The sequence below is a fragment of the Mesoplodon mirus genome, assembly GCF_964341445.2.
Source record: "Mesoplodon mirus genome assembly, chromosome: 2".
NCBI classification, from domain to species: Eukaryota; Metazoa; Chordata; class Mammalia; order Artiodactyla; family Ziphiidae; genus Mesoplodon; species Mesoplodon mirus.
In genome coordinates, this window is record NC_138977.1 from 137,241,197 (window position 1) to 137,268,470 (window position 27,274).

Below are 27,274 nucleotides of genomic sequence, written 5' to 3' on the forward strand. Positions count from 1 at the left end.
TCCAGAATGTTGAATAGTTGGAATTTTACAGTGTGTAGCCTTTTCAGATTGGATCCCTTCACTTAGTAATGTGCATTTAAGGTTCCTCCATGTCTCTTCATGGTTTGATAGCTCATTTCTTTTTTCCACTGAATAATATTCCATTGTCTGTATATACCACATTTTATCCATTTGCCTACTGAAGGATGTTCTGGCTGCTTCCAAGTTTTTGCAATTATGAATAAAGCTGCTTTAAACATCCATGAGCAGGTTTTTGTGTGGACATAAGTTTTCAGCTCCTTTGGGTAAGTACCAAGAAGGGTGACTGCTAGATTGTATGGTAAGAGTATGTTTAGGTTTTTTTGTTTTTTGGTTTTTTTTTGTGGTACGCGGGCCTTGCACTGTCATGGCCTCTCCCGTTGCGGAGCACAGGCTCCGGACGTGCAGGCTCAGCGGCCATGGCTCACGGGCCTCGCTGATCTGCGGCACGTGGGATCTTCCCGGACCGGGGCACGAACCCGTGTCCCCTGCATCGGCAGGCGGACTCTCAACCACTGTGCCACCAGGGAAGCCATCAGTATGGTTAGTTTTGTTAGAAACTTCCAAACTGTCTTCCAAGGTGGCTGTACCATTTTGCATTCCTACCATCAATGAATGAGAGTTCCTGTTACTCCACATTCTCATCAGCATTTATTAGTGTTGTCAGTGTTCTGGATTTTGGCCATTTTAATAGGTATGTAGAAGAATCTCACCATTGTCTTACTTTGCAATTCCCTGCTGATAATATGATGTGGACTATCTTCATGTGCTTATTTGCCATTTATATATCTTCTTTGGTGAAGTGTCTGTTTGTCTTTGGCCCATTTTCTAATCAGGTTTGTTGTTGTTGTTGAGTTTTAAGAGTTCTTTGTATATTTTGGATAATAGTCCTTTATCAGATGTGTCTTTTGTAAATACTTTCTGCCATTCTGGGGCTTGTCTTTCTATCCTCTTGACAGTGTTGCTCACAGAGCAGAAGTTTTTCATTTTAATGAAGTCCAGCTTATTGATTTCTTCCTTCTCAAATTTTGCTTTTGGTGTCATATCTAAAAAGTCACCACCCAATCCAAGATCAGGTAGATTTTCTCCTATTATCTTCTAGGTGTTTTATAGTTTTGTGTTTTACGTTTAGGTCTGTGATCCATTTTGAGTTATCTTTTGTGAAGGGTGTAAGATCTATGTCTAGACTTAATTTTTGCATGTGAATGTCCAATTGTGCCAGCACCATTAGTTAAAAAGATGATCTTTGCTCCTTTGTCAAAGACCATTTGAGGGCTTCCCTGGTGGCGCAGTGGTTGAGAGTCCGCCTGCCAATGCAGGGGACACCGTGCCCCAGTCTGGGAAGATCCCACATGCCGTGGAGTGGCTAGGCCCATGAGCCATGGTCACTGAGCCTGAGTGTCTGGAGCCTGTGGTCCACAACAGGAGAGGCCACAACAGTGAGAGGCCCGCGTACCGCAAAAAAAAAAAGACCATTTGACTATATTTATGTGGATCTATTTTTATGTGGGTTTTTTATTGGAATTGTATGGAATATGTAGATCAAGTTGGGATGAACTGACATCTTGACAGTATTGAGTCTTCTACCCATGAACATGGAGTTTATCTCCATTTATTTAGTTTTTTTATTCCTTTCATCAGAGTTTTGCAGTTTTCCTCATACAGATCTTGTGCATATTTTGTTAGATTTATACCTATTTCTTTTGGGGGGGGTGATAATGTAAATAATATTTTGTTCTTTTTAAAATTTTTATTTATTTATTTATTTATTTTTGGCTGCATTGGGTCTTCATTGCTGCGCGTGGGCTTTCTCTAGTTGCGGCGAGCAGGTGCTACTCTGTTTTGGTGTGTGGGCTTCTTATTGCAGCGGCTTCTCTTTGTTGCAGAGCATGGGCTCTAGGGGCGCAGGCTTCAGTAGTTGTGGCACATGGGCTCAGTAGTTGTGGCATGGAGGCTCAGTACTTATGGCTCACGGGCTCTAGAGCACAGGCTCAGTAGTTGTGGCACACAGGCTTAGTTGCTCTGTGGCATGTGGGATCTTCCCGGACCAGGGCTTGAACCTGTGTCCCCTGCAATGGCAGGCAGATTCTTAACCACTGTGCCACCAGGGAAGTCCAACAGTAGTTTGCTTAATTAATTTCAAATTCTACTAGTTCATTGCTGTTATATAGGGAAGTGATTGACTTTTGTATATTAACCATATATCCTGAAACCTTGATATAACTGCTTATTAGTTCCAGGAGTTTTTGTTAATTATTTGTGACTTTTTACATATACAACCATGTCATCTGTGAACAAAAACAGTTTTATTTCTTCTTTCTAATTCAATATGTCTTTGTTTCCTTTTCTTTTCCCTCAGACTTTGTTTATCTCTGAATGTCTCCCTCAATTTTGAAGGGCAGTTTTGTCAGATAAGGAATTCTCAGTGGATGGGGTTTTTTCCCCCCAGCACTTTGAATATATCAGTCTACTGACTTCTGGCCTCTGAGAAACTGCCTGATACATTTACTGAGGACCTCTTGTATGTGATGAGTCTCTTCTCTCCTGCTGCTTTCAGGATTCTCTCTTTGTCTTTGGTTTTCAACAGTTTGATTTTAGTGTCTTAATGTGAGTCTCTTTGGGTTTATCCTACTTCAAGTTCATTAAGCTTATTAGATTTGTAGATTCATGTATTTCATCAAATTGGGAGCCACTATTCTTTCAAATATTCTTCCTGCCCCCTTTTTCCTCTTTTCCTTCTGAGATTCCCACAATGTGTGTATTGGGCTAGTTCATGTGTCCTACAGATCCCTTAGACACTGCTAGTTTTTTTTTCTTTCTTTCTGTTCCTCAGACTTGATAATTCAAATAGTTCCATCTTTAAGTCTACTGATTCTTTCCTCTTTCTTCTGTTTGATGAAATCTGCTTTTGAACCTTCTGGTGTATTTTTCATTTTAGTTATTGTATTTTCAGCTCCAGAATTCCTTTCTGGTTCCTTTGTATAATTTCTATCTCTGTTGATAATCTTGTTTTCATCATACATTGTTTTGCTATCTTTGTCTCTATCTTCCTTTATTTAGCTCTTTGAGTGTCCTTAAAACAGCTGTTTTAAAGACTTCGTTTTGAAAGAATGGAACCCAGGCTTCATCAGGTACATTTTCTGTCAATTAATTTTGTTCCTTCAAATGGCCCATACTTTCTTATTTCTTTGTAAGCCTTGTGATTTTTTTGTTGAACAATGAAGATTTGAATCTTATAAAGTGGTAACTCTGGAAATCAAATTCTCCCTCTTCCCCAGGGTTTGCTGTTTTTTTTCAGCTATTGTAGGCTGCTTCTGTGTTGGGATAAGCCTGAGATAAAAGCTTAAAGTCTCCTTAGGTTTTGTCCCACATCTTTCCTTGGGCATGGGTGGTAATTTTCTAAATTTCCCTCTATTAGTGGTTGTTTTTGAAAAAAAGAGAGAGAGAGAGAAAAAAAGGACATTGAGACAGTGGGGATGAAACAATGGCTACCGGACTCTGTGTCTGTACCTTGTTGACCAGAGGCAGTTAGCAGTCAACACAGAACTACAATATTTGGAAGACAAGGTCCTTATTGCCTACTTTGGATCCAGCAAGCCACACCAGAGGTGTGGGTTGCCATCTTCCCAAATGCCTGTCATAGGGCTGGGGCAGTGGGAGATGGCCAATACTACACCAAAGGCTGACATCAATGAATATTAACAATTTACCAGACACGCTTTCCCCTGGAAGCTTTAAGTGTTCAGATAGACTGTAGAGATCCAAAATAGTCAATGCAGACAGTTTCTGCTGATACAGTTGTTGTCCAAGTGGTGAGACAAATTCCTGTTCCTTCCCATTCTGCCATCTTCCTGACATTACTCTCCTTAGTGGTTATTTTTTTAATGTAATTTTTTTTTATTGTATTCTGACATGTGTCATCATTTAAAAGTCCACATAACTCAGTTAATCAATTTTTCCAAATGACCAATTCATGATGTTACAAATGCACGCATAGACAAAAAGAGCCATTCAAAGTGGAAGAAGTCCAATGGCTTTTAATGTAACAGAGTATGAAAAATTCACTGAGTAGAAGAAGGTCACTTATATATGGTTTAGATTCTACACTGCAACTAACTTTTAAAAAATTACCACTTGTTCAGCTTTGGTATAATATCAAAGAAGAACACCTACAATTATCTGAAAAGGCTATTAAAATACTCCTCCCTTTCTTGGATTTTACTCCTGTACTTCAACAATAAAAAAAAAATTATAAGATTGAATATAGAAACATATGAGAATCCAGTTATCTCATATAAAGCGAAAACATTAAACAAATATGCAAAACTTTAAAACAATGCCACTCTATTCAGTAATTATTTTGTTTTGAGAAATGTAATTATATTTCATAAATATATGTCATTTATGTTAATATGTTTATTATTGTTATTTTAAATGAATATTTAATTGTTTTCAGTTTTACTTTTAAACTCAATTCATTTAATTTTTTATTTTTAAATTATGTAACTCCCATAAACAAAAGCTCTTTGAGGTCCTCAATAACTAAAAGGATAAAGAGGTCCTTAGACAAAAAAGTTTGAAAACTATTTCACTAAACCATATCCCTTTTGATGCTTAAAATTCATTACAAACAGAATGAGCCGTGAATCTGAATTCATACCTAGATCCATCATAGAATTCTATGCTCATGAAAATATCTTTCAAAATGAAAAAAAAAAGAAACCTTTTCCTGATAAACAAAAGCTAACAGAATTCACTGCCAATAGACCTGCTCAAGAAATGTTTAAGAAATGAAGAGCATTTCAAATGGTAAAAATGAGAATACATTTAAAATTCCTTTTTTTCATGTTAATTGTTTTAAAAGATAATTGTCTAAAGAAAAATAATAACAAAATATAGCAGAAAGGATGGTAGGAAAAGGAACTTTACTGCAGTAAGGTTCTTATGCTATACGTGTAATGATATATTACTTGAAAATAGATATTTTAAAACAATATTATAAACCCTAGAAGACCAGTAAAAAATAAGAGATACAATAAGAGGACAATAGTAGAGATAAAATAGAATCATTACAAAAACTAAGCTGATCCAAAAGAAAGTAGGAGAAAAGAACAAAGAACAGATGAGACAAACAGAATATAAGACACTGCCAGCACTGACATTAATGTAGATGGTCAAAGATATGACTGCTTACAGTGGTGGAGGCAGGGTATGCAGAGGGTACAGGGAGCTCTGTGTACCTCCCACTCAAGTCTGCTGTGTAGTTACAACTCCTCTAAAAGACAAGCTGGTGAACAAAATCCACCCCTCATTATTGTAACTACATACTTGCCTGTCATCTCTGAATTAAGCTACAGTAATGCAGGGACTGTACCTGCCTTGTTCCCTGCTACATATCAGTGCAACATTTTTCACCATTATCTACTGATCTCTAAATATACTGCTCTGATAAAAATAAATAAATAAAAGAAACAAACTCTCAAAATGACTTAGAATACAAAATAAATATTCGTATACAATAGGTGTGAAAGAAGAACATATACACAGTTTATCTTTTAAGGAAAATATATCTAATGAGAACAAAATGTAAAAGAAACAAATTAACATCCCTGGAAAGACATACTTGGAGATTTTCAGATCATGATACACTCTCTAGCTTTTCTTTGAATGAAACTAACTAATCCTTCCCTTAACCAGTCAAAAAACGCTTTTTCTTAAAGTTCATTTTCCAATTAGAAAGCTGATCAGATAATTATTCTGAAAATATCTATACAAACAGAAGATAGGTTTTCATTGAGGTAACTAATAGTCTTTCTTTTTTAAATTAAAAACTAAAAGACAAACCACTTACTGCTAATAACCAGCTAATCTAAATTATTTTCCCCCAAAGGAAAAATTCCAAAATATTAATGTGTTTTATTTCCATATCCTTTACGTAGTTTTGAGTAGATTGTTTAGCACATTAACTCACTAAGAACCTACTATGCTACAAAAAATCTGGAATCTTTCCAAAGATTATAACTTTAATAGAGCTAAATTTTTTTAATTTTTATTATTTTTTTTTGCGGTATGCGGGCCTTTCACTGTTGTGGCCTCTCCTGTTGCGGAGCATAGGCTCCGGACGTGCAGGCTCAGCGGTCATGGCTCACGGGCCCAGCCGCTCCGTGGCATGTGTGATCCTCCCGGACTGGGGCACGAACCCATGTCCCCTGCATCGGCAGGTGGACTCCCAACCACTGCGCCACCAGGGAAGCCCGACCTAAATATTTTTAATCGAAGAGTACACATTTGTGAAAATTACTTTAAAAGAAAAAAAAAAAACTGTCCTACTGAATTATTCCTTAATATACTTATTGTAAAACTGTCCCACTTATATCCCCTTCTTTGGCTTCTTTTTACTATTTTGTTGTTCTATTAATTTGCTAACATATTAATTCTTAAATGTTCCCAAATATCTAATTAGTAACTGTTTTCAACAAATTTAAAATCAAGAACAAAGCAATGTTTGACAAATACAGTACCTGACAGAGGATGCTCTTGGCCCGTGATCTCTGGAATCCATTACCCAACCAACATGACACTCTAGACGGGGATTTGTACTATGTCTTGTTTTTCTCTTTCTTGGACTCTAAGGAAAAAGAAGTCAAACTTTGCAATTACCTTGTAGTGTGAACCTCACAAGTAAATTAAAAAAACCCTCTGACTGTAAACCAACTCAAACATTTTCATATGGTGGGTGACACATTATGAAATCATATGAAGTCACAAAACTCAAATATGTCACATACAAGTTACAAAACTTCACAAGACCCTTTGCTAGCTTTCAACACAAGGATTTAAAAAAATACAACTTAGAATGATTCCTCATTACACCTTCTGATAGTCTTTAATTAACACCACCCATTGTAAAGAAGTTATTCCTTAACCTGAGAAGACATCGCTATGGTAAAATACCATTTCTTTTAATGAATTCTTACAGTCTAAAATATACATTATTTTTATTGTGATAGAAACTAAAAAAGTATCATTTTTTAATGTTGAAGTATACAAACGGCAGGCTTTATATTCCTGGTGTTTTGTGTACCTTCACATCAATGGCTTTGGGTTCTTTAACAACAGGATAAAATCTTGGTGTTTTGTTTGGATCTTGTAATCTAGGTGTTCGAGGTGTTTTGGGTGTCCTTGCAGGATAAATTCTAGGAGATTCTGGAACTGCTGTGGGTAATGAACGGGCCATTGTTGCTGAAGACATTTCTGAAACATCAAACAACTTCTGAGCTAATTCATCAGTCAAATCTGCAAAATAAAAAGCTGTTAAAAGGATTTAGGTGCTAGAAAAATATTTTACTTTGGGAACAAGGATAATTCTGAAATTCTCTATTCTCAGAGGATTTTTTCATCAGAAATATTTCAAACATATAAGAAAGAATTTTTAAAAACCACTTGTCTACACATCACCTACCCTACTAAATTTTAATTTTGCTTTATTTCTGACTTTTTTTTAAAGAAAAATATGCTAAAGACCACTGTGTAACCTTTCCTAATCCCATTTTGCTTTTCCTCCTCAGAGATAACCAGGCTCTTAAATTTGGTATTTTTATCTATTATTGTATGTATATATATATATATATATAATATTATTTTGCATAATTAATTTTATATAAGTGGCATCCCACTATATTATCATTTTGCAGGCTTTTTCAGTCAGTATTTTGTTCGTGACAATTATTCAGGTCTATTCATATGGCTTTGGCTTAATCATTTTCACTGCAGAATATCATGCTGTTATACACATATCAAAATTTATTCATTCTCCTGAAGACATCTGTGTTACTTTCAAAGTTTTGGTATAATCAATAATGCTGCAGTGAACATTGTTGAACATGTATCTTTATACAGGTGTGAGCATTTCTCTAGGGTTTATATCTGAAATGGAAATGCTGAGTCAAATGGCATGTGCATCTTCTGACTTACTAAATACTGATTGTCAATCTGCTTTCTACAGTGGTTTCACCAATTTATAATTCCAGCAGCAGCATGTAAATGTCCCAACACTTTAACATCCTGGTCAAGGCTGGGTTTTGTGTAAACTTTTAAATATTTTTCCACATCATGGGATTTAAAAGGTATTTGCATTTCTTTGGTTATTAGAGAAGTTGAGCCTATTTTCATCTAGTCATCACTCAGTTTTCCCTTTCATGAGCTTGCCATTTATATCCTTTTGACTATTTTTCTATTGGGTTGTTTTACTTAGTTTGTGAAAATCTTAAGATAAAATACTAAGTAAGCAAGCAGATGAATCAAGTAGTATTGTCAAAAATGCAGGCTCTATTTTTATGTGGTTTTTCTTCAGACTTATCAACTTCTTTCAATTCATACGATAACCTTTTGTTCACTTGACAGATATTATTGAGTACCTACTACTATATGCCAAGTACTATTCTAGAGGCAAGTTTGTAAACTCAAAAAGTGAACTTACCACTCTAAGACCTAGTCTCTCTGTCTTGACATTTTCCCTCCTAATCCATTTTCTTTATTGTTGCCAGAATGATTATTCTGAGGAGCAAATTAGGTCATTTCACATTTTTACTTAAAAATTTTCAGCATTTCCCTGTTGCCTATAGAAGTATAGCCTCTTTATCATGGCATATAATACTTTCCTGATTTTGCCTCATCTATTGTCATTCTCCACTTCAATCTTGGTGCCCCAAATAGCAACCTACTTGTTGTTCCTGTTTTCTGGCTTCATATTTTTCATATGCTTTTTCCTCTATCTAAAAGTCCCTTTCCCTCATTTTTTACACCCAGTTAGACTCATATCCTTCCTTTAATACCCAGCATAAATGTTACTTTCCCTGGGAATTCATAGCATTCCTTAAATATCTTCTGCCAACAGAATCAATCAATTCTTCTTTTGTACCACCTCTGCATTTTATCCATTTATTTTTAGATTTATTAAATTAAAATTTATTTTCTTACCTATCATTCCATTAAATGCTAACAGTAAGTCTCAGTGCTTCCCTGAAAGCAAGGGCCAAAATCTAACGTATGTATACCAGGCTGTACAACTGTGACTAGAAAAAAGTATATCCCCACCCAATGACTGATAAACTTAACTTAATTGTGTTAATGCTGTTTTTCTGTATAGCAAAAAGATATACAATCTCGGGAGTTAAAAGTAGGAGCATACAATGAAAAATATAGTAAATCCAGTGCCCTTGTAAAAGAAATATTCAAAGATCTAGGAGCAGTAACAACCCAGAAAGTAAGCTTCCTAGCATCTAGATTATGGTCTCTAAATTCCATTTTCCACTGATCCAGTCTCCTTAAAAAAAAAAAAAAAAAACAGTCTGAAGCACAAAGTATTATACGAGCCTAGGAAATCTTGAGCCAGAAAGCAATGAAGTTAAAAATGAAAATATAAGCATAGTTCATGAAAACATAGCAGCAAACTTTAAGGGACATCAACAGTGAAAACAATGACTGAACTGGATTAAGCACATCAAATAAATAAACCCCATGAGAGTTCATAATGATACTTTAAAACTTAATCATATCTCTTGGTTGATAGGGCACCAACTCATTATTCTGAAAATGATAAATTGAATACAAAGAAATAAACAAGAATTTATCCTTCCTTTCTTGTAAAAATTGAATTCCAGAGTAAACAAAGAGTTGATAAAAAAATTCTTCCTTATAAAATTCTAGGTTAAGAAATAAAGAAGAAATAATAGAATTGGAAGGTGAATATTTTGCAACTCTAATGAAATAAAGGACCAGGGGAATATTCATCAGTAGCTGCTAAAAGCATTTGGCAAAACGTTGAGGAGAGATTTCACGAGCCATGAAAGAAATAACTGACATACTGACTTAATTAAAATGAAAACCTTATGCTTTGCGAACAACACTGTCAAGAGAATGAAAAGACAAGCCACAAAATGGCAGAAAGTATTTGCAAAAGACACATCTGATAAAGGACTATTATCCAAGATATACAAAGAACTTTTAAAACTCATCAATTACAAAAACAAAACAAAACAAAACCTGATTAGAAAATGGGCCAAAGACCTAACAGACACTTCACCAAAGAAAGAAATGGCAAATAACACATGAAGATACTCCACATCAGATATCATCAGGGAATTGCAAAGTAAGACAACAATGAGATTCTACTACACATCTATCAGATTGGCCAAAATCCAGAACACTGAAAACACTAATAAATGTTGGTGAGAATGTGGAGTAACAGGAACTCTCATTCATTCGTGGTAGGAATGCAAAATGGTACAGCCACCTTGGAAGACGGTTTGGAAGTTTCTTACAAAACTAAACATAATCTTACCATACAGTCTAGCAGTTGCCCTCCTTGGTACTTACCCAGAGGAGCTGAAAACTTATGTCCACACAAAAACCTGCTCATGGATGTTTAAAGCAGCTTTATTCATAATTGCAAAAACTTGGAAGCAGCCAGAACATCCTTCAGTAGGTGAATGGATAAATAAACTGTCACATACCCAGATGATGGAACATTATTCAGTGGTAAAAAGAAATGAGCTATCAAACCATGAAAAGACATGAAGGAACCTTAAAAGCCTATTACTAAGTGAAGGGATCCAATCTGAAAAGGCTACACACTGGGTGATTCCAACTATTCAATGTTCTGGAAAAGGAAAACTATGGAGATGATAAAAAGACCAGTTGTTTCTAGGGGTTGAGGGGAGGGAGAGATGAACAGGTGGAACACAGAGGATTTTTAGGGCTGTGAAAATACTATGTTTGATACTATAATGATAGCTACATCTCATTATACAATTATCCAAACCTGTAGAATGTACACCAGGAGTAAACGCTAATGGAACTATGGACTTTTGGTGACTACAATGTGTTAGTGTAGGTCATCAATTGTAACAAATGTACCACTCTGATGTGGAATGTTGCTATAAAGAGGCAACATCTTTCACCAGATGGGTGATAGCTATGCAAATTGGGATCAGGGAGTAAATGGGAAATCTCTGTACCTTCCTCTTAATTTTGCTATAAGCCTAAAACTGCTCTAGAAAAAAAGCCTTTTTAAAAAAAAAGGTAAAGGGAAACCTTATGATGAATGGATCAGACTGATAGCATCTAAACCCAATGACCAGTCATAACATCACTAAAAGTGAGCCTGAAAGACATCATATGATGCAATGAGAAGTAAACAACTCCTCCTAAGAAACAGTCTTGCTATCAGAAATATAAAAATCCTGAATATACTAACTATTCTATATGTAAATACCAGTTCACAGGAAATAGAGGAGATAAAGGGACATATGATATGAAGATACAATCAGATAAATCTAGATCATAAGAAATTGCATGACAAAGTAATCACTTTCTTCAACAAATCACTGGCATGGAAAAACAAGAGAAGAGGAATGATTATAGATTAAAAGTGACTTAATGGTCTTATCAATCAAATGCAACGTGTGCATCTTGCTTGGTCCTGATTCAAACAACAAATTAGAAAAAGATATATTTCAGACAATCAAGAACAACAAACATAAACTGGGTAGTAGATGATGGTAAGGAATTATTGCTAATTTTATGTGAAATAATGGTACCATGAAAATTTATATATATATATATAAATTTGCAATATACAATGAAATATTTACAGAATAAATAATATGGTGTTTGAGATTTGATATGCAATACCAGAAACAGATGAGGAACAAGGTACAGATGAAAAAAGAATGTTAAAGTATTAACAATTGTTGAAATTAGGTGAGATGGGTACATGGGGGTCCATTAGACAGTTTTCTCTGCGTTTATTTTTATCTGAAATTTCCATATTAAAAAGTTACATTTTATTTCAGTTTTATATTTATTTTATTCCAGGTTTAATTCAGTGTGAATTTTACCCACCAAGAAGAGTCCAGATATACCAATTTTGTGATGACTAAGATCTATAGAGTACTTTTGTTATCTCAAAAGAAACATTTTACAAAATTTGCATAGCGTACCATATACCAATTTATATTTTGACAGGACTTCCCTGGTGGTCCAGTGGGTAAGACTCTGTGCTCCCAATGCAGGGGGCTCTTGCTCAATCCCTGGTTAGGGAACTAGATCCCGCATGCATGCCACAACTAAGAAGCCCGCGAGCCACAACTAAGACCTGGCACAGCCAAAATAACTAAATAAATAAATAAATATTAAAAAATGATAATATTTTGACAAAAAATTATCAAAAAGAGTTAACACAATTGCAAGTACATAAAATATAGTAGATATAAAAATTAAATTACTAGAAAAATAGGTAGTTAGGAAATAAGAATATATTAAAAAAATTTTTTTTTGGTTGCATTGGGTCTTAGTTGCGGCAGGTGGGCTCCTTAGTTGCAGCTCAAGGGCTCCTTAGTTGTGGCATGTGAACACTTAGTTGTGGCATGTGAACTCTTAGTTGCGGCATGAATGTGGGATCTAGTTACCAGATCAGGGATGGAAACTGGGCTCCCTGCATTGTGAGCACAGAGTCTTAACCACTGCGCCACCAGGGAAGTCCCTAAAGTTGTTTTTTATCAAATATAAGCCTGGGATGATACATGAATATCATCTAGATATTATAATTTCTTTTTATCAAAATCATGGGCCATCTCTTGTACATGAATGCTCAAAATAGCATTTTTCATAATAGCCAAACCAAAACCAAAAAATCCACATATCCATCAACTTCCAAACGGATAAAGAAAATGAAGTATGTCCATGCTATAGAACACTACCTCACAGAAAGGAGTGAAGTACAAATATAAGCAACAACATAGATTAATTTCAAAAATATTATATTAATTGAAGGAAGCCAGACACATTGACTACATATCATATGATCCCATTTACATGAAATTTCTAGGAAGTGCAAAAACATACAGACAGAAAGCAGGTCACTGGTTACCTTAGACTGAAACTGAGTGCTGAAATTGACTGCAAATGATCGTGGGGGAACTTTTATTGTGATGGAATTTAAAAACTGAATTGTGGCGCTGGTGTACAACTATACAAATTTACTGAAATTAATCAAACTATACACTTAAAGTGAGTTAATTTTATGTAAATTATACCTCAAAAAAGCTTTAAAACACAAAAGACCAGGTCATCTGCTCTTCAGGGAACCTCAATTGTGATTGACTACCATACAGTTTCTGCTAAAAGTTTATCAGAGAAGACTGATATTTCAGAGGATTAGGCTAAAGCACTGATTTTCAAAGTGTAGCTCCAACCAGTGTTACAGGATAATCAGGATAATCTGGGAACTTGTTAAACATGCATATTCTCAGGTCTTACCTCAACTTACTAAATCAAGAAACTCTGGGTACAGAGTTCCTTGATTTAACAAGCTTTCCAGGTGAATCTGATACTTGCCAAAGTTTAAGAACCACTGGACTGAGGGGGGTGTGCTAACTATTTTGCTACTTAAGATTTTCCAAATATTATTCCACCAAATCATTGCACACCTGCATACCTGGACCATATGAACCTCATCCACGGTCCCCATTGTCTTTATAGACAGGAATTGCCTTTATAAAAACAGAACTTAATATTATGCTGTTGGTGTTCACTGAAGGCTGATAATAAAAAATACTACACGAGGACTGACACTATTTTTTTAATGTAAATGTCATGTCACTGAAGCAGGACTCAGCAAATATTTTTCTGTAAATGCCAGATAGTAATTTTTTTTCACTTTTCAGGTCATAAAGTCTCTGTTAAAACTACTCAACCCTGCCATTGTAGCACAGCTATAGACTATATGTAAATGAAGGGTATGGCCAGATTAGACCATGGCAGGCCAGTTTTGGCCTATGGGTAATAAATTTGCCAACCACTGAAACTGGATTTACACTTTGCCTTCAAAAAGTCGTTATAACTATATTTCATGTATTCGATAAGGTAGAGGAAAATATGAACACATCAAAAAGAGATACAGACAATAAAAAAAAGAATCCAATCCAACTTCTAGAGAAGAAAAATACAACAGCTGAGATTTTTCAAAAATACACAAGATGGGTTTAAAAATAGATTAGACACTGCAGAATAAAAGACTAATTAACCTGAAAGCATAGGAGTAGAAATGGCCCAAAACAAAACACAGAGGAAAAAAAAGACTGAAAAAAAAGAAGAGGGCATTAGTGAGCTATGTGACTTCAAGTAGCTTAATATACATGTAACTGGAATCTTAAAGGAGAGATTTAAAAGTACATTAAAATTATTAATTTTTAAAATTTAAAATGTTAATTTAAAATATGGTTAAAATTTTTTCCAAATTTTATTAAAAATATGTAAACACATAGGTAAAAAACTCAATAAGCCTGGAAGAAAATCACATCAAGACAATCACAATTAAACTTCTTCCAACAGGTGATAAGGAGAAATAGTAAAAGGAGACATAATCAATAGCATTTATCCAATCTGAACGACAGAGCAAAAAACAATTGGAAAAAACTAATCAAGCCTCAGGAACCTGTGGAAAAACAATACGTCCTTGAGAGGAGAGAAAATGCAGAACAAAAAATTTTTTGAAGAAATAAGAGTTTAAAATTTCCCTAGTTTGGCTAAAGGCATGAACCTACACATTCAAGAAACAGAGAGAACCCCATCAAGGATTAATCCAGAGAAATCCATGGTCAGACACATCACACTCTAATTGCTAAAAACTTAAGACAAATAAAAATTCTTGAAAAGTAGCTAGAGAAAAAGAACTCAATACAAGTAAGGGAACAATCTGAATTACTACAAAATTTTTAAATCAGAAACTATGGAGGACAGAAAGAAGTGGCCTGACAGTTTTAAGTGCTGAAAGAAAAGAACTGTCATTCCAGAATTCTGTATCTAAAGAAACATCCTTTGGGAATGAAGATGAAATAAACACACCATCATCAGATGAAGGAAAACTAAGGTAAATAAATCATAGCAGAATTTGTCTCAAAGAATTACTAAAGAAGGTACTTCAAACAGAAGAAAAGGATATCAGAAAGAAACTTGGAACATCATAAATACAGGAAGAGCAAGAGAATGGTAAAAGTATAATATAGATAATAGACTATTATCCTTTTAAGTTCATTAAAACATACTTGATAGTTAAAAGTAAAAAATATAACACTGATAGGATTTTCAATTTATTTTCAAGACTATAATACAAAGAAACTTATATGTAAGTAAAATTTCTATGTTCCTATTGAAGTAGTAAAATATTGATTCTAAATAAAATGAAAAGTTAAGTGTATCTAGAGCAACCTAATCCCTAGAGGAACTACTAAAAAAATAATTACACAAAAAAGGCATATATGGCCAAACTCACCCTAGATAAATTAAAATGTAATTTAAAAAATTACATATACAGTTTTCCCTTGAACAACATGGGGTTAAATTTCGCAGTTCAGCTTATAAGCAGATATATTTTTTTCAATAAATATAGGACATGTATTTTCATTTGAAAGATCTTTAAATTAACTAAATGTGGGAAAAGTTTGTGTTCAATTAGAGATCACAGTATGTAGAATCAAAAGAACTAGGGTTTGAGTCCTGATTCTATTCAAACTGTTTCAGCTTCTTATCCTTGGGTGAGTCATTTATCAATTCCTTGTTTTTGAGGGAGAGATAGCAGTATTTATGATTATGTGGGGGGCTCAGCACCCATAACCCCCTAGATGTTCAAGGGTCAACTGTAACCCAAACAGGGCAGAGAAAGGGAAACAAAGAAACAAAATCTAAATCCAAACATGGCAATAATTACATTAAATGTAAACAATCTAAACACAACAATTAAAAGACAGATTGTCAGACTGAATTTTTTAAAAAGACCAATCTATATGCTGTCTATAACAAGCTCACTTCAAATATAATGAAATAAGTAGCTTAAAAGTAAAGGGATGCTCCTTTAAACCCGTCCTGTCTGAGCGAAGAACAGACGCCCTCTGGCGACCTATGCGCAGAGGCGGGGCTAGGTCCAAGGCTGAGACCCGGGAGCTGTGAAAGCAGAGAAGAGACAGGGAAATCTCTCTGTGCAGCCTCGGAGGCAGCGGATTAAAGCTCCACAGTCCGCTTGAAGTGCCCTGCGTCTGTGGAGTGCGTGAATGGACAGCGAATCATCCCAAAATGAGGAGGTGGACTTTGAGGACAAGATTTAAGATTTTTTCCCCTTTTCCTCTTTTTACAACGAATTATCCCAAATTAAGGAGGTGGACTTTGAGAGCAAGATTTCAGACTTTTTCCCCTTTTCCTCTTTTTACAACGAATTATCCAAAATTGAGAAGGTGGACTTTGAGAGCAAGATTTTTGATTTTTTTCCCCCTGTTCTCTTTTTGTGAATGTGTATGTGTATGCTTCTGTGTGAGATTTTCTCTGTATAGCTTTGCTTCCACCATATGTCCCAGGGTTCTATCTGTCTGTTTTTTTTTTCAATAATTACTTTTTTATTTTAATAACGCTACTATATTTTATACTTTATTCTATTTTACTTTATCTTCCCTCTTTCGTTTTTTCCTACCTTCTCTTCCTCCCTCCTTCCCTCCACCACTCCTTTCTTCCTTTCTCTCTTTCTTTCCTTCCTCCCTCCCTCCCCCTCCTGTCTTTCTTTCCTTCTTTCTTTCTTCCTTTCTTTCCTTCCTCCCTCCCTCCCTTCTTCCTTTCACTCTTTTTCTTTCCTTCCTCCCTCCCTCCCTCCTTCCTTTCTTTCTTTCTGTCCTTCCTCCCTCCCTCCTTTCTTTCTTCCTTCCTTCCGTCCTTTCTTTCCTTCTTCCTTTCTTTCTCTCTTTCTTTCTTCTACTAATTCTTTCTTTCTACTTTTTCTCCCTTTTATTCTGAGCCGGGTAGATGAAAGGCTCTTGGTGCTGCAGCCAGGAGTCAGTGCTGTGCCTCTGAAGTGGGAGAGCCAACTTCAGGACACTGGTCCACAAGAGACCTCCCAGCTCCACATAATATCAAGCAGTGAAAATCTCCCAGAGATCTCCATCTCAACACCAGCATCCAGCTTCAGTCAACGACTAGCAAGCTACAGTGCTGGTCACCCTATGCCAAGCAACTAGCAAGACAGGAACACAACCCCACCCATTAGCAGAGAGGTTGCCTAAAAACATAATAAGGCCACAGGCACCCCAAAACACACCACTAGACGTGGACCTGTCGACCAGAAAGACAAGATCGAGCCTCAACCACCAGAACACAGGCACTAGCCCCCCCCCCACCAGGAAGCCTACACAATCTACTGAAACAACCTTAGCCACTGGGGACAGACACCAGAAACAACGTGAACTACGAATCTGCAGCCTGCAAAAAGGAGACCCCAAACACAGTAAGATAAGCAAAATGAGAAGACAGAAAAACACACAGCAGGTGAAAGGGCAAGATAAAAACCTACCAGACCTAACAAATGAAGAGGTAAAAGGCAGTCTACCTGAAAAAGAATTCAGAATAATGATAGTAAAGATGATCCAAGATTCTATTTCCAAGATCCAAAATCTTAGAAACAGAATAGACAAAATGCAAGAAACAGTTAAGAAGGACCTAGAAAAACTAAAGATGAATCAAGCATCGATTAAAAACACAATAAATGAAATGAAAAACACTCTAGATGGGATCAATAGCAGAATAACTGACGCAGAAGAATGGATAAGTGAGGTGGAAGATAAAATAGTGGAAATAACTGCTGCAGAGCAAAATAAAGAAAAAAGAATGAAAAGAACAGAGGACAGTCTCAGAGACCTCTGGGACAACATTAAATGCACCAACATTCGAATTATAGGGGTTCCAGAAGAAGAAGAGAAAAAGAAAGGGACTGAGAAAATATTTGAAGAGATTATAGTTGAAAACTTCCCTAAAATGGGAAAGGAAATAGTTAATTAAGTCGAGGAGGCACAGAGAGTCCCATACAGAATAAATCCAAGGAGAAATACGCCAAGACACATATTAATCAAACTGTCAAAAATTAAACGCAAAGAAATCATATTAAAAGCAGCAAGGGAAAAACAACAAATAACACACAAGAGAACCCCCATCAGGTTAACAGCTGATCTCTCAGCAGAAACTCTACAAGCCAGAAGGGAGTGGCAGGACATACTTAAAGTGATGAAGGAGAAAAACTTGCAACCAAGACTACTCTACCCAGCAAGGATCTCATTCAGATTTGATGGACAAATTAAAACCTTTACAGACAAGCAAAAGCTGAGAGAGTTCAGCACCACCAAACCAGCTTTACAACAAATGCTAAAGGAACTTCTCTAGGCAAGAAACACAACAGAAGGAAAATACCTACAATAACGAACCCAAAACAATTAAGGAAATGGGAACAGGAACATACATATCAATAATTACCTTAAATGTAAATGGACTAAATGCTCCCACCAAAAGACACAGATTGGCTGACTGGATACAAAAACAAGACCCATATATATGCTGTCTACAAGAGACCCACTTCAGACCTAGAGACACATACATATTGAAAGAAAGGGGATGGAAAAAGATATTCCATGCAAATGGAAATCAAAAGAAAGCTGTAGTAGCAATTCTTATATCAGACAAAATAGACTTTAAAATAAAGACTATTAGAAGAGACAAAGAAGGACACTACATAATGATCAAGGGATCGATCCAAGAAGAAGATATAACAATTGTAAATACTTATGCACCCAACATAGGAGCACCTCAATACATAAGGCAAATACTAACAGCCATAAAAGGGGAAATCGACAGTAACACACTCATAGTAGGGGACTTTAACACCTCACTTTCACCAATGGACAGATCATCCAAAATGAAAATAAATAAGGAAACACAAGCTTTAAATGATACATTAAACAAGATGGACTTAATTGATATTTATAGGACATTCCATTCAAAAATAACAGAATACACATTTTTCTCAAGTGCTCATGGAACATTCTCCAGGATAGATCATATCTTGGGTCACAAAACAAGCCTTGGTAAATTTAAGAAAATTGAAATTGTATCAAGTATCTTTTCCGACCACAATGCTATGAGACTAGACGTCAATTACAGGAAAAGATCTGTAAAAAATACAAACACATGGAGGCTAAACAATACACTACACAAAAACGAAGTGATCACTGAAGAAATCAAAGAGGAAATAAAAAAATACCTAGAAACAAATGACAATGGAGACACGATGACCCAAAACCTATGGGACGCAGCAAAAGCAGTTCTAAAGGGGAAGTTTATAGGAATACAATCCCACCTTAAGAAACAGGAAATATCTCGAAGAAACAACCTGACCCTGCACCTAAAGCAATTAGAGAAAGAAGAACAAAAAACCCCCAAAGTTAGCAGAAGGAAAGAAATCATAAAGATCAGATCAGAAATAAATGAAAAAGAAATGAAGGAAATGATAGCAAAGATCAATAAATCTAAAAGCTGGTTCTTTGAGAAGATAAACAAAATTGATCAACCATTAGCCAGACTCATCAAGAAAAAAAGGGAGAAGACTGAAATCAATAGAATTAGAAATGAAAAAGGAGAAGTAACAACTGACACAGCAGAAATACAAGAGATCGTGAGAGATTACTACAAGCAACTCTATGCCAATAAAATGGACAACCTGGAAGCAATGGACAAATTCTTAGAAATGCACAACCTGCCAAGACTGAATCAGGAAGAAATAGAAAATATGAATAGATCAATCACAAGCACTGAAATTGAAACTGTGATTAAAAATCTTCCAACAAAAAAAAGCCCAGGACCAGATGGCTTCACAGGCAAATTCTATCAAACATTTAGAGAAGAGCTAAAACCTATCCTTCTCAAACTCTTCCAATATATAGCAGAGGGAGGAGCACTCCCAAACTCATTCTACAAGGCCACCATCACCTTGATACCAAAACCAGGCAAGGATGTCACAAAGAAAGAAAACTACAGGCCAATATCACTGATGAACATAGATGCAAAAATCCTAACAAAATACTAGCAAACAGAATCCAACAGCACATTAAAAGGATAATACACCATGATCAAGTGGGGTTTATTCCAGGAATGCAAGGATTCTTCAATATATGCAAATCAATCAATATGATACACCATATTAACAAACTGAAGAAGAAAAACCATATGATCATCTCAATAGATGCAGAGAAAGCTTTTGACAAAATTCAACACCCATTTATGATAAAAACCCTCCAGAAAGTAGGCATAGAGGGAACATACCTCAACATAATAAAGGCCATATATGACAAACCCACAGCCAACATCGTCCTCAATGGTGAAAAACTGAAACCATTTCCACTAAGATCAGGAACAAGACAAGGCTGCCCACTCTCACCACCCTTATTCAACTTAGTTTTGGAAGTTTTAGCCACAGCAATCAGAGAAGAAAAGGAAATAAAAGGAATCCAAATTGGAAAAGAAGAAGTAAAGCTGTCACTGTTTGCAGATGACATGATACTATACACAGAGAATCCTAAAGATGCTACCAGAAAACTACTAGAGCTAATCAATGAATCTGGTAAAGTAGCAGGATACAAAATTAATGCACAGAAATCTCTGGCATTCCTGTACACTAATGATGAAAAATCTGAAAGTGAAATCAAGAAAACACTCCCATTTACCACTGCAACAAAAAGAATAAAATATCTAGGAATAAACCTACCTAAGGAGACAAAAGACCTGTATGCAGAAAATTATAAGACACTGATGAAAGAAATTAAAGATGATACAAATAGATGGAGAGATATACCATGCTCCTGGATTGGAAGAATCAATATTGTGAAAATGACTCTACTACCCAAAGCAATCTACAGATTCAATGCAATCCCTATCAAACTACCACTGGCATTTTTCACAGAACTAGAACAAAAAATTTCACAATTTGTTTGGAAAAACAAAAGACTCCGAATAGCCAAAGCAATCTTGAGAACGAAAAACGGAGCTGGAGGAATCAGGCTCCCTGACTTCAGACTATACTACAAAGCTACAGTAATCAAGACAGTGTGGTACTGGCACAAAAACAGAAAGATAGATCAATGGAACAGGATAGAAAGCCCAGAGATAAACCCATGCACATATGGTCAACTTATCTTTGATAAAGGAGGCAGGAATGTACAGTGTAGAAAGGACAGCCTCTTCAATAAGTGGTGCTGGGAAAACTGGACAGGGACATGTAAAAGTATGAGATTAGATCACTCCCTAACACCATACACAAAAATAAGCTCAAAATGGATTAAAGACCTAAATGTAAGGCCAGACACTATCAAACTCTTAGAGGAAAACATAGGCAGAACACTCTATGACATAAATCACAGCAAGATCCTTTTGGACCCACCTCCTAGAGAAATGGAAATAAAAACAAAGATAAACAAATGGGACCTAATGAAACTTCAAAGCTTTTGCACAGCAAAGGAAACCATAAACAAGACCAAAAGACAACCCTCAGAATGGGAGAAAATATTTGCAAATGAAGCAACTGACAAAGGATTAATCTCCAAAATTTATAAGCAGCTCATGCAGCTCAATAGCAAAAAAACAAACAACCCAATCCAAAAATGGGCAGAAGACATAAATAGGCATTTCCCCAAAGAAGATATACAGACTGCCAACAAACACATGAAAGAATGCTCAACATCATTAATCATTAGAGAAATGCAAATCAAAAGTACAATGAGATATCATCTCACACCAGTCAGAATGGCCATCATCAAAAAATCTAGAAACAATAAATGCTGGAGAGGGTGTGGAGAAAAGGGAACACTCTTGCACTGCTGGTGGGAATGTGAATTGGTACAGCCACTATGGAGAACAGTATGGAGGTTCCTTAAAAAACTAAAAATAGAATTACCATATGACCCAGCAATCCCACTACTAGGCATATACCCTGAGAAAACCATAATTCAAAAAGAGACATGTACCAAAATGTTCATTGCAGCTGTATTCACAATAGTCCAGAGATGGAAACAACCTAAGTGTCCATCATCAGATGAATGGATAAAGAAGATGTGGCACATATATACAATGGAATATTACTCAGCCATAAAAAGAAACGAAACTGAGCTATTTGTAATGAGGTGGATAGACCTAGAGTCTGTCATACAGAGTGAAGTAAGTCAGAAAGAGAAAGACAAATACCGTATGCTAACACATATATATGGAATTTAAGGGAAAAAAATGTCATGAAGAACTTAGGGCTAAAACAGGAATAAAGACACAGACCTACTTGAGAGTGGACTTGAGGATATGGGGAGGGGGAAGGGTAAGCTGTGACAAAGTGAAAGAGAGGCATGGACCTAACAGTACCAAACGTAAGGTAGATAGCTAGTGGGAAGCAGCCTCATAGCACAGGGAGATCAGCTCGGTGCTTTGTGACCGCCTGGAGGGGTGGGATAGGGAGGGTGGAAGGGAGGGAGACACAAGAGGGAAGGGATGTGGGAACAGATGTATATGTATGACTGATTCACTTTGTTATAAAGCAGAAACTAAAAATAAATAAATAAATAAAGGGATGAAAAAAGACATACCACATACCATACAAAAAGTAATCAAGAAAAAGCTAGAATGGCTATATCAAAATCAGATAAATGAGCTTTCAGAGCAAATAAAATGACCAGGAATAAAGAAGGCAGTATAAACTGATATAAAGGTCAACTCCTAAGAAGACACAATAAACCTTAGGGTGTAGTACACCTAGTAAAAAGAGCTTCAAAATAAATGAAGAAAAAACTGACAGAAATTAAAGGAAAAACAGACAAATCTGCAATTATAGTTGGAGACTTCAACACTTTTCTCTTACTAATAGAGCTAGTAGCCAAAAAAAAAAAAAAAAATCAGCAAGGGAATAGAACTTACAAACACCATCAACTAACTGACTCTAATAAGAATTTATAGATTACTCCACTCAAAAACAGCAGAATAAATATTCTTGTCAATGCACATGGGACATTCACTAAGACAGACCATACTGAGTGTCATAAATTAGACCTTGACAAATTTAAAAGAACTGAATCATGCAAAGTATGTTCTCTAACCATAATGGAATGACACTGTATATCAATAAGAACAATAACAAAAATATAATAGGAAAATTTCCAATCACTTGAAAATTAAACAACATGTTCAAAATGTTCATGGATCAAAGAGGAAGTTTCAAGAGGAATTAGAGAATATTTTGAAAAGAATGAAAATTAAAACACAACACACCGGGCTTCCCTGGTGGCGCAGTGGTTGAGAGCCCGCCTGCCGATGCAGGGGACATGGGTTCGTGCCCTGGTCCGGGAGGATCCCACATGCCGCGGAGTGGCTGGGCCCGTGAGCCATGGCCGCTGAGCCTGCGCGTCCGGAGCCTGTGCTCCACAATGGAAGAGGCCACAACAGTGAGAGGCCTGCGTATAGCAAAACAAAACAAAACAAAACAAAAAAAACCCCACAACACACCAAAATCTGTGAAATGAAGTTAAAATAGTGCTTAAAGGAAAGCATATAGGATGAAATGCTTATATTAGAAAAGTCTCAAATGACTAATGTAAACTTCCCTCTTAAAAAATAAGATATCAGGGGGACTTCCCTGGTGGTCCAGTGGGTACGACACTGCGCTCCCAGTGCAAGGGGTCCGGGTTCAATCGCTGGTCAGGGAACTATATCCTGCATGCATGCCACAGCTAAAGAGTTTGCATGCCAAACTAAGAAGTCCACATGCCTCAACTAAGAGTTCGCATGCCACAGCTAAGAAGCCCACATGCCACAACGAAGATCCCAAGTGCCACAACTAGGACCCAGTGCAGCCTAAATAAATAAATATTTTTAAAAAAATAACATATCAGGCAAATACCCAAATATTTAGAAATTAAACAAAATCACTTCCAAATAACTGATGGGTCAAAGAAAAATACAAAGAAATTAGAAAATATTTAGAATTGAATAAAAATGAAAAAAACAATACACTGAAATTTGTGAGATGCACATAAAATAGTGCTTAAAAGGAAATTTGTAGCAATAAATTCTTATAATAGAAAAGAAGAAAGTTCTCAAATAAATTATCTAAGTTCTACCTTATGAAACCAGAAAAGGAGGAGCAAAATAAACCCAAACCAGGAGAACAAAAAAGGAAAAATAAAAATTAGAGCAGAAAATACTACTACTGGGAGAAATAATAAGGTAGATCAATGAAAACAAATCTTCTTTAGAAAATGTATCAGGGAACTTCCGTGGTGGCTCAGTGGTTAAGAATCTGCCTGCCACTGCAGGGGTTCGAGCCCTGGTCTGGGACTATCCCACATGCCGCGGAGCAACTGGTCTGGGACGGGTTTGAGCCCTGGTCTGGGACTATCCCACATGCCACAGAGCAACTAAGGCCATGCACCACAACTACTGAGCCTACGCTCTAGAGCCCGTGAGCCACAACTATGAAGCCCGCGTGCCTAGACCCCATGCACAGAAGCCACTGTAAAGAGAAGCCCATGCACCGCAACGAAGAGTAGCCCCTGCTTGCCGCAACTAGAGCAAGCCTGCGTGCAGCAACGAAGATCCAACATAGCCAAAGATAAAAATAAATACATAAAATTTTAAAAAGAGAAAATTTACCAAATCGATCAACTGATATGGCTCCAGCCAGATTGATCAGGAAAAAAAAAGAAAGGTAGCACAAATTACAAATATCAGGAGTGAAAGAAGAGTTACTGAGATACCTTGGTTTATTGTGCTTTGCTTTACTGCAATTCGAAGACATTGCGTTTTTGTTTTTGTTTTTACAAAGAGAAAGGTGTTTTGTTGTTGTTGTTGTTTTTTGGCCACGTGGCATGTGGGATCTTAGTTCCCTGACCAGGGATCAAAACTGTGCCCCCTGCAGTGGAAGCGTGGAAATCCTAACCACTAGATTGCCAGTGAATTCCCTACCTATGGCAACTTTACATCCAGCAAATCTATTGGTGCCATTTTCCAACAGCATTTGCTCATTCATGTCTCTGTGTCACATATTGGTAATGTGTCACATTTTGGTAATTATCACAATATTTCAAACTTCTCCATTATTATATTTGTAACAGTAATCTGTGACCAGTTATCTTTGATGCTACTATTGTAATTATTTGGGGGGTACCATGAACAAAACCCATATAAGACAGTAAACAATTGATAATGTATATATTCTGACTGCTCCATCAACCAACTGTTCCCTCATCTCTTTCCCTCTCCCTGGGGCTCCCTATTCCCAGAGACACAAAAATATTGAAATTAGGCCAATTAATAATCCACAAAGGCTTCTAAGTGTTCAAGTGAAAGGAAGAGTCACACGTCTCTCACTTTAAATCAAAAGCTAGAAATGATTAAGCTTGGTGAGCAAGGCATGTTGAAAGCGGAGATAAGCCAAAAGCTAGGCCTCTCATGCCAAACAGTTAGTCAAGTTGTGAATGCAAAGGAAAATTTCTTGAAGGAAATTAAAAGTGCTACTCCACTTTAATCAAATGATAAGAAAGTGAAACAGCCTTATGGCTAATATGGAGAAAGTCTGGATAGATCAAAGCAGCCACAACATTCCTTAAGCCAAAAGCTAATCCAGAGCAAGGCCCTAACTCTCCTCAATTCTATGAAGGCTGAAAGAGGTGAGGAAGTTGCAGAAGAAAAGTCTGAAGCTAGCAGAGGTTGGTTCATGTGGTTTAAGGAAAAAAGCCATATCTCATTAACATAAACATGCAAGGTGAAGCAGCAAGTGCTGATGCAGAAGTTGCAGCAAGTTATCCAGGCAATCTAGCTAAGATAATGCAGGAACAGCATATTTTCAAAGTAAATGAAACATTCTTCTGTTGAAAGAAGATACCTATCTAGGACTTTCATAGCTAGAGAGAAATTAATGCCGGGCTTCAAAGCTTCAAAGGACAGGCTGACTCTGTTGTTAGGGACTCATGCAGCTGGTGACTTTAAGTTGAAGTCAGTGCTCATTTACCGTTCTGGAAAATCCTTGGGCCCTTAAGAACGGTACTAAATTTACTCTACCTGTGGTCTATAAATAGAACAACAAAGTCTGGATGACAGCAAATCTGTTTACAATATGGTTTACAGGGTGTTTAAGCTCATTGTTGAGATCTATTGCTTAGAAAAAAAGATTCCTTTCAAAATATTATTGCTTACTGACAATGAAACTGGTCACCCAAGAGCTCTGATGGAGATGTATGACGAGGTTAACATTTTCATGCCCACTAACACAAAATCCATTCTGCAGCCTGAGGAACAAGGAGTAATTTCCACTTTCAAGTCTTATTATTTAGGAAATACATTTCATAAGGCTTATAGCAGCCATAGATGGTGATTCCCCTGATGGATCTGTGCAAAGTACTTGAAAGCCTTCTGGAAAGGATTCGTCATTCTAGATGCCATTAAGAACATTTGTGACTCGTGGGAAGAGGTCAAAATATCAACATTAATAGGAGTTTGAAAGACGTTGATCCCAGCATTCATGGATGACACTGAGGGGTTCAAGACTTCAGTGAAGAAAGTAACTGCAGATATTGTGGGAAGAGCAAGAGAACTAGAATTAGAAGTAGAGCCTGAAGATGTGACTGAATTGCTGTGATCTCATGAGAAAACTTAAATGGATGAGGAGTTCCTTCCTATGGATGAGCAAAGAAAGTGGTTTCTTAAGAAGGGATCTACTTACTCCTGGTGAAGACACTGTGAAGACTTTTGAAATGACAACAAAGGATTTCGAATACTACATAAACTTAAGTTGATAAAGCAGTGGCAGGGTTTGAGAGGACTGACTCCAATTTTGAAAGAAGATCTACTGTGACTAAAATGCTATCAAACAGCATTGAATGCTACAGAGAACCTGTTTGTGAAAGGAAGAGTCAATCAGTTTGGTGAACTTCACTGTTCCTTATTTTAAGAAATGGCCACAGCCACCCCAACCTTCAGCCACCACAACCCTGATCAGTCAGCAGCCATCAACACTGAGGCAAGGCCCTCCACCAGCAAAAGGATTACAACTTGCTGAAGGCTCAGATGATGCTTAGCATTTTTTAGCAATAAAGTACTTTTAAAGTATATACATTTTTCTTTTGGCCATAATGCTATTGCACACTCAGTAGACTACAGCATAGTGTAAACATACTGTATACAGACTGGGAAACCAAAAAATTCATAGGACTTGCTTTATTGTGATATTTACTTTATTACGGTGGTCTGAAACCAAATCCACATCTCTGAGTTATGCCTGTATCTCTATAGACTCCATAAATATTAAAAGAATAAAAAGGGAATATTACCAAAAACACCCATGAAATGGACAACTTCTTTA

At 36.4% G+C, this 27,274-nt stretch overlaps 1 protein-coding gene across 1 annotated transcript in view; it reads right to left on the bottom strand.

The window, feature by feature from the left end:
* The window catches only part of LARP1B (La ribonucleoprotein 1B), a 146,132-nt gene that overhangs the window by 23,858 nt on the left and 95,000 nt on the right, over positions 1–27,274 (bottom strand). Inside the window, 2 exon segments of the mRNA XM_082642345.1 lie at positions 6,540–6,646; positions 7,103–7,314. Of these exon segments, the coding sequence (XP_082498471.1) occupies positions 6,540–6,646; positions 7,103–7,314 (319 nt within the window).